At 36.9% G+C, this 12,707-nt stretch overlaps 2 protein-coding genes across 4 annotated transcripts in view; one reads left to right on the top strand and one right to left on the bottom strand.

Moving 5' to 3' along the window:
- Positions 1 to 7,936, bottom strand: part of ubac1 (UBA domain containing 1) — an 11,753-nt gene extending 3,817 nt beyond the window's left edge. Inside the window, exons 1-9 of the mRNA XM_084113551.1 lie at positions 7,488 to 7,936; positions 6,059 to 6,179; positions 5,336 to 5,409; positions 5,116 to 5,223; positions 4,913 to 5,015; positions 4,064 to 4,172; positions 2,834 to 3,116; positions 2,540 to 2,626; positions 2,264 to 2,402 (exon numbers count right to left, since the gene is read on the bottom strand). Of these exons, the coding sequence (XP_083969677.1) occupies positions 2,264 to 2,402; positions 2,540 to 2,626; positions 2,834 to 3,116; positions 4,064 to 4,172; positions 4,913 to 5,015; positions 5,116 to 5,223; positions 5,336 to 5,409; positions 6,059 to 6,179; positions 7,488 to 7,625 (1,162 nt within the window). The 5' untranslated portion in view covers positions 7,626 to 7,936. The remainder of the gene's footprint in view (positions 1 to 2,263; positions 2,403 to 2,539; positions 2,627 to 2,833; positions 3,117 to 4,063; positions 4,173 to 4,912; positions 5,016 to 5,115; positions 5,224 to 5,335; positions 5,410 to 6,058; positions 6,180 to 7,487) is intronic.
- Positions 7,937 to 8,748: 812 nt separating this feature from the next.
- Positions 8,749 to 11,916, top strand: entr1 (endosome associated trafficking regulator 1). 3 transcript variants are annotated; one of them, XM_084113407.1, is made up of 9 exons: positions 8,755 to 9,033; positions 9,189 to 9,280; positions 9,510 to 9,920; positions 10,097 to 10,163; positions 10,277 to 10,350; positions 10,541 to 10,652; positions 10,772 to 10,834; positions 11,066 to 11,205; positions 11,311 to 11,916. In XM_084113407.1, the coding sequence occupies exons 3-9, from the start codon at positions 9,625 to 9,627 to the stop codon at positions 11,393 to 11,395; spliced, it is 837 nt and encodes a 278-aa protein (XP_083969533.1). In that variant the 5' UTR covers positions 8,755 to 9,033; positions 9,189 to 9,280; positions 9,510 to 9,624; the 3' UTR covers positions 11,396 to 11,916. The 3 variants fall into 3 exon arrangements, with proteins under 3 accessions (XP_083969532.1, XP_083969533.1, XP_083969534.1); XM_084113406.1 differs by lacking the exon at positions 10,097 to 10,163 and having other exon boundaries at positions 8,749 to 9,033; XM_084113408.1 differs by lacking the exon at positions 8,755 to 9,033 and having other exon boundaries at positions 9,147 to 9,280.
- The last annotated feature ends 791 nt before the right edge of the window (positions 11,917 to 12,707 follow it).

Below are 12,707 nucleotides of genomic sequence, written 5' to 3'. Positions count from 1 at the left end.
AGGGAAGGGCTTAAAAAATTGGACTTAAACGCAGTCATGGTGTGAGAGTAGCATGAAGCTATAAGTAAATTGTCGAGGGAGGGAGAAATATTGACCATGGATCATGTAAAATGGCAAACCTCTGGGAAACCACTGGTTGTAAAAACAGCAACAATAACAACAAATTATTTTTGTTTTTTAAACGCTATGAGAGCCAAAAGTTATACAGTGTAGCTTTAAATATTTTAACAAATGAAAAAAATAAATAATAATAATAAACATAACCGCAAGAGGCAATAGGCAATGTCCTATATCCTGCATATCTTTGGATTGTGGGGGAAACTGGAGCACATGGAGGAAACCCACTTATAACATGGGGAGAGAATGCAAACCCCACACAGAAATACATCCTGGCACAGCTCAAGTCCAAACTGGCACCTTTTTCCTGTACTTTCATAACACATGAAACTGCTTTATAGTGTACAAAAACAAGCAGATACTGTTTAGTGCACTATATGTGTGCATGTTATTTATTTTAGTTCGCAATCAGTGCATCAGAGGTGAATAACTGAACAAATTATAATATAGTAATAGGCAATGCAAAAGAACAAATTGTCTTATTAATGAAGACAACATATTAAAAGTAAATAAATAATTGGGGTGCTGGTGTGAGGTTATACTGTAAGAGAATGTACTGTAAACTTATCTAGTGTGTCTTTATAGAAATATTATAGTATACAATACATTATCTTCAAGGCAGCTTAGTAAATGGAGCAGCCAGACAGAACTGAAAGAGAAGGGACCAAGAGGTCACTTGCAGAGCTTTTGCCTTAAATTGGACATTTTGTCCAGACATCAGCCATGTTTTCAGCATTTCAAAGATTAAGTCCTCTTTGTGAGAGTGGCTAGAAAGGAAGCCACTTTTGAGCAACTCCAACATAATTCTGGAGATTGTGAAAGCCATGTGACAGAAGCTGAAAGGCTTTGGAAGTAACTGCTGTGGTCTGATGAAGTGAAACTTGAGCACTCTGGCTTAAAAGCAAAGCGCTGCGTTTACCACAAACCACACAGAGCCCAACACCCAGATAACGTCATCTTGCCATCAAGCATGGTGGCGGCAGCACCACGGTCTGGGGTTACCTTTCAGATGGAGAAATTGGAAAACTGGATGCCATACAGTAACTGGCTAAATGGATGGAGCCAAATAAAGACTGGAAACCTTGAAATGACATGTTTTGATCAGCCAGAAACATCTTTTTTGATAAAACACAGCAGAAACTAGAAGAAAATTAATTTGAAGGGGTAAAAAAATAAATCGACAACATCTGTGGTTTGACTATAAAATTGTTCACAGACACTCTTCATTGAATTGACATGTTGAGGCAAACCTTTATAAATTAAACATCAGTAACACTTTATTTTTATGGTCATCTTAAGACATTATGTTGACTATAAGTAAGGTTGCACCTATTTGTCATCTAACTCTCATTACAGTATTAGTAATGTCTGCTTAATATCTGCTAACACTTCATTTAGATGGTTTATTTTGACATTCTACTAAATATAAGCAACTTTGCAACTATGTCAACCTATTCTACTAACCCTAACCCCTTAATCTATTAACCCTACACTTAACAATCTACAAATGCTCAACTAATATTCTAAATGAGAGTCCGTTTGACATGTAGATGTAATGTTACTTGTAGTCAACAGAATGTCTAAAGCGAACATCAAAATAAATTGCAACCAAAACATTTCAAAAGAAGAAGAGGATTTGAGTATAGAGTAGGGATGTGCCCGAAGCCTAAATCCAAATTCATAAAGGCACAGAAAATAAACAACACATTCTACGGAGCCTCTAAAAGGACATGGTTAGGCTTGCTGCGTTAGTGGGTTACATTACAACACATCATAAATTCACTTATCACGTGAAGATAGTAAGGAGAGATGACTGACAGGATAATGTCGCGAGATATGGTGTGCAACAGATCCTGAGCGTCACTGACAAATATCTTACCTTGTAAAATAGATAAGCTCCCAATGCACAGAGTACACGTAATCATGAATTCGAGAAAAAAGCGAGCATGTATTCAAAAGCGAAAAAATATCCAGTATAGCCGCTCCCTGATGCCCACAAATTATTTACAATATAATTACCCAACTATATAATTGCGAGATATTTTTTTCCCATCACCATGTCCCTTTAGGTGCTCAGTAGAATGCGTCATTTCCTTTCTGAACACGGTATTCGGCTTCAGGCACAGTATAGAGGGAGAGACGTCACCTAGAAGAGTCTTGGGATTTGTGAGACCAAGCTGTACGACGGGGTTCTCCAGAATGGCCTGAAACAGTGGACTGTTGGTATCAATGCCCTTGTCCAGATCCTCAGGGGTGGGCTTTCTGTCACCTAGCAGCCATTCGCACTGTGTGGTAATAGAGGTTTTACATTGAAAAAAGTTACATCTTAATTAGTATCTTAAGTTAGAAGATAGTATCTCAATTGGCTGGTGAGATAACACAATATACATGATTTTATATGATCCTCTGAATGTTTACATACAGCTGCATCCTGTTGATTATTATTGACACGGAGGGCGTCAACCACCTCCTTCTCATCGAATCCCATCTCCATCAGCGCAATCACCGCCTGCTCACAAACACACAGACGGGACAATGCACTATACCACGGCAACACAAGAGCAGCTACTGTATGTGAATTACTGCAGGCTTTACAAAGATCCTGAATCAGACATTTAAATTCTGAAGTGGCTGTTAACATCAGGAAACTTGTAATGTTGGGTTTAAAAAGGAACTATTCTTCTCCTTTTTCTCATGACACCCACATGAGACTCACCCTTGAGTCAGGCCTGAACTCTCTTTTCCTTCTGATCCTTTTAAAGATCTCTGTCAGTTCGTCCTGTTTGGCCTCCTCTATGCTGGCCTGGGACGAAAGACGGGCACGGGCTCCTAAAACTGTAGCGGAAAGACCAGGGGCAGGTGCTGGTGCTGGGACTGGGACGGGGGCTGGGGCTGCAGCGGCTGCTGCCCCTGGCGTGTCCTGTCCCGGCAGAGGCGTGTCAACCGTGGGGTCATCTACATGCTCAATCAGCCACTCCATAGCCTGGGTCACAGACATGCTGCAGAAAGAGGGATTAGTTATAAGTGACTCTGATTTAATCCACTGAGAGCTGGGACACATTGATGATGTTGTTCAGCATCAAAACTCAAAACATCATGTTTAAACATTTTATCACATGTTCATATAACAATTTAAATGACACTTAATGGGGCAGTGGGGGACTAAGTAATTTTTGGCCAATGTGACTTTATCCTGCCAGATATGCTATGCATATTTATCCATGAATTGTTTACACTACAGTTAAAAAGATTGCAGTTAGTAGTGTTTCAGAAAAGAAATTAATACTTTTATTCAGCATTTATTCACATTACAAAGTTCAAAAGTGACAAGAAAGTGGACCGGTCCACTGATAGACGGCTGCTTGTGCTTTAAAACACTCCTGCTCCCGTTTTTTAAAGCACTTTCAAACACTTCCGTGTGCTCTCAAACGCTCCCGTGCGTTGATCATTGTAGCCAATCAAAGACATATCCAACGAATGCGTAAACACAATGGCCAATCAGAGGTATTTATGATTCCGCTCAAAGCGTCACAATTTTGAAATTTCAGTACCGACTTGGTAACGAATTCTGTACTTTTTGACAACTCTAATAGGTGCATTCACACCATGTCCTAAATACCATAATTACGAGATTTCAACTTGTAAAAAGTGCTCATATCCTCGTAGAGCTCGTAATTACAGCTTGTAAGATTCATTTAGGTGTTGACAGTGGTGCCATAGAAACTCATAATTCACAACTCCGAATATAACGTCACGTGTTGTCAGCTCGAGACTACGGTAATTACGACATGGCGTGAACTCAGCAAATATTACACAATATTACTGCTTAACTGTATTTTTTATCAAATAAAAGCAGCCTTGGTGAGCACAAGAGACTTCTTTACAAAACACAACCCCAAACTTTTGAATGATGGCGTATTTCACAACCACAGCTGAGAGCACTCACTGATTTAAGCGCAGAGCCTTCACAGCACGGCTCTCAGGGAAACCCATCTCAGTCAGCTGCTGCAGGGCCGTTTCATCCACACGGTCCTCATCGTCCTCATCCAGCATAGCTGCCAGAGAGGGAAGATAGGAAGAATATTCACTCACCATCATTTGATAAGATTGCAAAATAATTTACTCCTGCACAGTGGCCTCCGTGGTAATGAAATGATTAATAAAATAATTATAAAAACAATTAAGATGCTCCATGCAAAATATATATATGTATATATATATATATATATATATATATATATATATATATATATGGTACAGCAATGTCACTCTATAGTACTTCAAATAATACCATGGTATGGAATGTCCAAAAATATATGCTGCGTCCGAAATCACATACTGTACAGTAGGTACTACAGTTGGTTTGAAACTTACTTCAAGACCGTTAAAAAAGTATGTTCCATATAGTATGAATGAAATTCAAATGTACTACATCTGCCATGTTGTCATTGTCATGTGACCTACAGCACCAGTTGCATCCCTTCACTTCCATTCAAAATCCTCTCCCGTGGCCTTATGGGATAGTAAAGTGTTTATTGAATGTGTACTTCAGAATCTTTTCGTAAGTAGTAGGTCATCTGGGTACTTTTCGCCAACTGTTTTAAGAATACTATGAATTGGGACATACTACTCAGCTCACATACTATATAGCATGGAGGTAGGCATTTTCAGACACAGCGATAATATTACAATGGTAGATGTCTGAAAAGCATGTTAATAGCATGAAAAGCTAAGAAAACAGATTTATTGATTTAATCCATTCAGGTGTCTATCCATACATACATCCATAGCTTACCATTGGCCTTTTTGAAGAGCTCAACGGCATCTGGATTCATTGCCAGCAGCTTCTGAGCCACCTCAATAAGTGAGACCAGAATCTTCCTCAGCTCTGTCTGAAACTGACAAGGGGGAAAAAAATCGTAACATTTAAAACAATATATTATAAACATAAGCAGTGCAATGCAAAAAAGTCAAAACGAACAGACTGCAAGTACCCACATCTCTGATGTTGTGCTGAGTTACAGTACGGTCAGTGTTACGAGTGGACAGGTTTGCTGTGGCTTTGAGGATGGCTTCCTTATCTGGCGCTTTGTTCTCTTGCTTTTTCTGTCAACAAGCACAAAAACTGGTTAATTTTGCAATCACAAATCTTAGAAGTGTAAAAGAATGGGATGCATTAAGAATAGTTCACTTAAAAATGAAAACTGTCACCAGATACCTTCTCTTCAGAAGATATGTCAGCCATTTTTGGTGGAGCCAGTGGAGGTCTTTTCTTGATCAATAATAAGCAATCTAGAAAACAAACAATAAAAAATAAGGGTTTGTGTCTCTTGGAATTTTAGGTTACACTTTGTTTTAAGGTGACATAGTTACATTGTACTTACTCAAAAAAGTACTGGGTAATATTAATGTATACATGTCCTTACTAGAGTTACGGTTAGGTTTCGGGTTAGTTGTTGTAACTATGCATAATTTACTATTATTACTATAGTAAGTACATGTAGTAACGTGTAACTATGCCACCTTAAAATAAAGTGTTAGCGAATTTTAAATACAAAGAACATAGGCAAAACACTACGTTATACTCTAGATCAGTGGTTCTCAGCCAATGTTCTCTAAGATGATATTAAAATGATTTAAAATAAGACAAAACAAGCATTAAATAAAAAATCTAAAATCTAAATCGATTCTTATTTTAATTCCCATTGTCTTGAAAAACGTGGATATATGAGGTAGTCTCATTTTAAATGTGTGTTTTCTAGACCTGGAAAAGTCATGTAAAACCTAATTAAATTCTACAGGCTTTTTGTAAAGAATATACATTTACCTAAATCATAGTTTTAAAAGTCCTTACACTTTGAATATTGTTGTGGACAATGAGGGACTTGAAGTCAAAAAGTTTGAGAATCACCTTTCTAGATGCACCAGAATTGTTCATTACCTTTATCTTTAAGATTTTCCTCAGCAACTGTTTTGGACTCAGTGAGAATTCTCTCAGAGGCAGCATGAATGAGTTTGTGATGTGTAAGAGTTTTAGGATCCTCTAGACTTCCGTGGACATACTGTAGGAGAAAAACAAATTAGTTTAAAGGACGTTTATTTCGGTTTAATCCTAACAAAATAATATGTACACCACCATTCAGTTTGGGGTCAGTAAAACTTTTTAAAAATAAATTAATACTTTTACTCAGCAAGGATGCATTAAATTGATCAAAAGTGGCAGTAAAGGCAATTTATGATGTTACAAAAAAAAAATCTATTTCAAATAAATGTTCTTTTAAACTTTCTATTCATCAAACAATCCTGAAAGAAATCACCGTTTCCACAATAACATTGAGCAGCAACTGTTTTTAACATTGAAGACAATAAGAAATGTTTCTTGAGCAGCAAATCAGCATATTAGAATGATTTCTGAAGGACCATGTGACACTGAGAACTGGAGTAATGATGCTGAAAATTCATCCCAGGAATAAAATAAATGATTTACTAACTAAACTAAACTTACTCAACTAAAATAGAAAACAGTTATTTTAAATTGTAATAATATTTCACAATATTACTGGATCAAATAAATGCAGCCTGTGGAGCATAAGAGAAGAGACTTCATTCAAAAACATTCAATATCAAACCCAAAGTTTTGAATTGTAGTGTACATTTACTCCATAAAAATCACATATTTACAGGTGAGCCTCTTACAGGGTGGTCCAGTACTGTGCTACCATGGTACAGTTAATGTCAATTGTTACCATGGTACACTGATAATATACACCTTGGTACTGAATAATTAATATATTCTGCTTTTTACATGATACTCCAAAGTACTTCAAAGAACACTCTGGTATTGGCATGATGCAGGAATGTCCATAAAACTTGGTATTATCATGCCATTCTGCACAGGGTAACACCGTGGTACTTTTCAGCACAAACTACACATTGAAGCTGGAAGCAGGCTTGACTAACAGTACAGTCTATGTTGGTGATGCCACCTTCTAAAGTGCTTACAAAAACGCATCCACAACCTTCAAACCATAAAGTTTAAAGATCAAATACTTATACTTGAACATTTGAAAATGTGTAAAGGTACATTAATCTGCACAGATGTGTGTACACTACAGTACTTGACAGATTGTGAACAAAAAGAGGTTGTCAACAAGTCGAAGTCAGCTGTACACTGTTAGTCAACCAGAATGACAGTTGTAGTTACAGTCCAGCCACAGAGACGGAGGTGACGGGCCAACTTGCTAAATTATAAATAGCACCGTCGACTCGTCTGCAAGTTACTAAAAATACTTGGCAATGACTCTGAAAATCTAGCGGGCCTGTCCTGTCCGGGTTGGCTAACAGTGCCAGCTAACCGATGGCAGACCTACATGTTTCAAGCATTTCTCCTTTAGTTTCTCTATAGTGGTGTCTTCCGTGACTTCCTCCAGCCACTCGGTGCCCTCCATAGTACAGACGTGGACCTTCAGGACTTTGCCTGCAAAGATCTTCTCCTCCTGGACGAACATTGTAGCAGCAGCGGCGGCAGCAGGACTGCAGCTTTCCCCGCTGAAGACGCTCCGCGAGCCCGCTGTCTACAGTCCGGAAAGCCGCTCTGTTCCACGCTTAAATCTGCCCTGGCAACAGACACGAGCTCACGGTCTCATTCGAACATTTTCATACCGTCCGATCTGTACTGCCGCCCTCTTAGGAGGACTAATATTTTCCGATGGGGCAGATAGGGATCCTCACTCTCGCAGCTGCAGCAGAGACGCTTGCTCAACGCTCCGTTGACACCTGCGATGCGCGAGAGCGACAGCAATCGGTACGGTGCAGCAGTGCGCATGCGTGAGTGAGGTTGTTGAATGTGATTGGTGGAAGTACGAATACATGCAGACGCTGTAGACTGCCAGACCTTCAAAACAGTCCCCCCCCCCCCTTTTTTTTTCGTTCTTTTTATTTTTTTAAAGGGTATTGCAACCCTTGACTATAGATGTAATTCTTTAAAACCAATACAAATAAAAGACTTGCAACACTGCAGCAGCACAGCGCTGCCATTGAAAGAAAGGGCTGTACTTTCACGGTAACTGGGGCCAAACTGCTTCCAGATGTTTACCTACCTAAAACTCTCTAATCTACCTCTCTACAACGTGCTTATTGCAGTACTCGTCTCGCACAGTACTACAACTGCATTACTTAATTAAGTTACATACTACACAGCAAACTTGACCGAAATGCGGTAATGTTTAATAACTGATCTTGTAAATACTTACACATTAAATGTGAATAAAATTAGCATAAGAAGTAAACCAATATTAATTCAGCTAGAATAATAAGTATCATGAAAAAGGCCAGTAAGTTTTACTTGCTGTACAAGAAAATGCATGTGTATTGTTGGCCAAACTTATGTTTGCAAAATCTTGTCAATTCTTGTTACATTGTACAATTACAGTACAAGTACACGTGTTGACAATTAGGGTATTAAGATGCTATTATTAGTTTTTTATTGTTTTTAATATTTAATATAAAAAATAATATGCAGCACGAGTCAGCATTTCTCATAACCAAACATGAACCCTTTTCCAACCCAATACTCGTGTCTTCCACGTCAATAGGTGGCGATGTTGTACATGTTCCCTAGAAAGACTGCTCACTGTCGGACAGAAGCAGACCCGTGAGAACTCCTGTAGATTAGTATTGTCATTTCTAAAATACAGTAACGAATTAAGGTTTCTAACAGAATAATCGACATTGACAATAATTACACGGAACCGTTTACTTTGAATACCTTTTACTTTATTCAGTACTTCTTCTCTTGTAATGTTGAGCTCAGTTATTTAGCAGTTACAGCCTGCAGGATAGTTTACGTCTCTGGTCAAGTTGATTTGTATGTTAACATGTCCAAACACAAGACGAAAAAGCTCATCATTGAAGATGGTAACGTTACGTGTCAACCTGCTTGTCTTTTGCTCTTTCTATAAACCAACATGATAATAATGCAGCACAAGTTATCTGTCTTGAATAGGTTGCAGAGTATTCTTGAAATCTTTATTTTTAATGTCTTTTGTGTACATGGACGAATTTACTTTCAGATGAGCCGAAGCATCACGACCTGAATCCATTTTCTTTCAAAGAGTTTATCAGAAATAAGAACCAGCAGCCATGTATTACAGAAGACACTGAGGTGAGGAAGAAGATTACAAAGGCATTGTCACTTGGATATTTTTTAGATTTTTAGATGTATATGAATGTATAAGTGTGTATTAGGTGTTCAGGTATCTCTTCATGTAACAACTCAAGGTGCAGAGACAATCTATCTTAAATGGCCATTATGTTTTTTGAATACTGGCCAAATGTACTTTCTGATCACCATTCTACTTGAGTAGTCCTGTGGTGTGATTGATTTCCCAAAGGTATATGATGGTGTATGCCATGTCGAGCAGGACTACAACACCTCCATAGATTTTGCTACCAAGGGGCCTTTCTTCACAGACCCCTCTGTGCTCTCTCAGCCTTCTGAAAGCGAACATGAGGAGACGTGGATTGAAAGCTGCCACCCATCAGCACTTGAAGGTTCTCATGACTTCCAGCTATGTGGGACTTCAGACCACAGCGCTTACTCTGAGCAATCGTCTCTGTGCAGTGATGAGAGGGAAGCAAATGAGACCGAATGGGAGCTGGGTCAATCTGACTTCCTGCCAAAGAACCGCTCAGGAAGAAGAAGCACAGGAAGCTATGAGGGGGATGAAGAGACTTCAGCGATTGATATTTCTTTCCAATCTAAGAGGAACAATGCTAAAATTGCCACAAAGAATGCTCAACAGGTATGTTGTGTACATGGTGTGAGTTTCTGCACACACATGAGCTGAATGTACGTTACATTATAATTGGTGCTTCTTTTCAAAATAAATGTTTCTCAAGTCAATATGAAACTGAAGTAGTGATAGTCTTTTCTTCCTTATTGTGATGTATATTTGAATGAAACGGCTTCTCGAACAAGAAAAGCTGTTGATTTTGTCCATCTGGAATTGATTGGATCGTTGTGGTTTGCTATTGGTCGATTTCATGTGAGTGACAGGTTGTCCCGCCCTCACACCAGTAAACTTATCATCAGAGAAGAAAAGAGATGTCATTATTCCATTGTCCATTTTGATTTAATGTTGACTTTAATGTGTTTCAGCTCAGAGAAGAAAATTCTCTACTCAGAAAGCAAATCAAAGAACTCCTTAGAAGATCAGAAACTGACTCCAGAAGGTAAGGCTCTTTACACAGAATGTAATGTATTTATGCAAATTACTTACAACGATTCTGAGGTAATTAATGGACTGAAGTGTGTCAGTATTGCTGCTGTGTAATTAAAGATCACTGATAGTATAGTTCTATAGTTCTGCTTCTATAGTTCTGTAGATTATTTCTTATGGTTAAACTTTCCAATTTGTAATAGGATCGAACAACTCACAGATGAGTTGCACGACAAGAAGTTACAGGAAGAGAGAGAAGCTAAGGCTTTGGAGACAATGGTGCAGTCAGTAGAACAAAACCTTCAGTCAATGACGGTATAAAGCATTGTCATTCATATGACAGAATTTTTTTTTATTAAGGTTTAAAAAATAAGATGAAGATGTTTTATCCTTACTGCACTCAAGAAATTAAAATTCTGTTTTATCCAATACAGAAGCGGGCAGTCAAGGCTGAAAATAGTATTTCAAAATTGAAACAAGATCTACAACAACTCCAGGTTTGACTTATTTCCATATGCACAAGCACACTGAAAAAGCACACTGTGTACATTATAATGGTGCATTTATATGTGTATATACCACTATATACTGTAGTGCATTTATATATATATTTATATATACTACTATATAATATGTGTGTGAATTTCTGATCAAAATGACTATTTCACTTCTGTTTTTGTTCAGATTAAAACTCCACCATTATGATTATTTTATCATTTTCTTCTCAGGGCCAGCTTGAAGGATATAAAAGTGAAAATGAAAGGCTTAGAAATGGAGAAACTACAGCCTTAACCACAATGAGACACAATGCACAAGTAGCCTCTGAGTACCTTAACAAAGCAGCTCAAGATGCAGAGACTTCTATCAAGTATGGTTGACAATGACAATTACGTTTGAGTTGTTCTCTTTTAATAATGGTCAGAAATGTAAATGAATCAAATCATTGCACTGAAAGTGTTGTGTATGTTTACAGGCAGTTGCTGACAGGAAGAGAGACACTCTATTTTGTATCCCAGTTATTGACCTCCATTGACAAGATCACCGAGATTCATGATTAAGTGTTTCCCTCTCACATCCAAACATTACGTTCTGTGCACTATTGACCCAACTGTGGTACTTCATTGTTTATTATTTTATTCATCAACAGATTAGCATCTGTTTAGGTTTTATGAAATGGCAAAATGAGGTGTGCTAGGCCAAATAATCCCAAAATTAAGCTCTAGCAGGAGTTTAAGCATAAAGATACTTAAGTGCACCAAATAGTGCCTTGGATTCTCTCACCAAAATCAAGGCTCTATGTTGTAGTAGTTTATTTTCAAAACCTTTTGCACTTTTGTCAAATAACTCCTTTCTTAAAATTCTATTACATAATATTTACAAGATTTTTTGTATTTCATGATTGTATATTGATATATATATATATATATATATAAATTAACACATTTTTATAGTTCTGCTGTTTTAAATTACAGCATTTTAGTTAATTGTTTATTTAAACAACACTTTACTAATCAGCATTGGATGAAGTGCCTTATATTCATAATGTTCTTTATTGACTTAATAAAGAAGTTTTTAATCATATGGCCCTATTGTTCTTTTAGAATTCAACACTTAGTGTCCTGAAATTGCATATAATAGATGCTAAATCATAAAACCATTTTATTATATACAATTTGATATACAGTGGTTGCCAAAATTATTAGAACGGTAAGATTTTTTAATGTTTTAAAAGGTGTCTCTTCTGCTCACCAAGGCTTCATTTTTTTTTTAATCCAAAATACAGCAAAAACAGTAATATTGTGAAATATTTTTACAATTTAAAAAAACTGTTTTTATTTGAATACATTTTAAAATGCAATTTATTTATGTGTTGTCAAAGCTGAATTTTCAGCATCATTACTTCTTCAGTGTCACGTGATCCTTCAAAAATCATTATAATATGCTGATTTGATGCTCAAGAAACATTTATTATTATTATTATCAATGTTGAAAACAGTTGTGTACAATTTTCTTTCAGGATTATTTGATAAATGGAAATAGAAAGTTCAAAAGAACAGCATTTATCTGAAATGGAAAGCTTTTGTAACGTTATAACTATAAAAGTTTGGGGTCAGTAAGAATTTTTTTTTTTTTTTTTGGAAAAAAATTAAAGAAATTAATAATTGTATTCAGCAAGGATGCATTAAGTTGATTCAAAGTGACAGTATAGACATTTATTATGTTGCAGATAAATGCTGTTCTTTTGAACTTTCTATTCATCAAAGAATCCTGAAAAGAAATTGTACACAACTGCTTTCAACATGGATAATAATAATAAATGTTTCTTGAGCAGCAAATCAGCATATTAGAATGATTTCTGAAGGATCATGT

The sequence above is a fragment of the Abramis brama genome (assembly GCF_963993115.1).
Source record: "Abramis brama genome assembly, chromosome: 5".
Classification (NCBI taxonomy): domain Eukaryota; kingdom Metazoa; phylum Chordata; class Actinopteri; order Cypriniformes; family Leuciscidae; genus Abramis; species Abramis brama.
This window is presented reverse-complemented; position numbering and strand designations above follow the sequence as displayed.

Excerpts from the sequence above, each read along its gene's own strand:
- entr1 (XM_084113406.1), top strand. The coding sequence starts at position 8,994 with ATGTCCAAACACAAGACGAAAAAGCTCATCATTGAAGATG. Across the intron at positions 9,921-10,276 it reads CCACAAAGAATGCTCAACAG|CTCAGAGAAGAAAATTCTCT; the intron begins GTATGTTGTGTA and ends AATGTGTTTCAG. Across the intron at positions 10,835-11,065 it reads AAGATCTACAACAACTCCAG|GGCCAGCTTGAAGGATATAA; the intron begins GTTTGACTTATT and ends TTTTCTTCTCAG.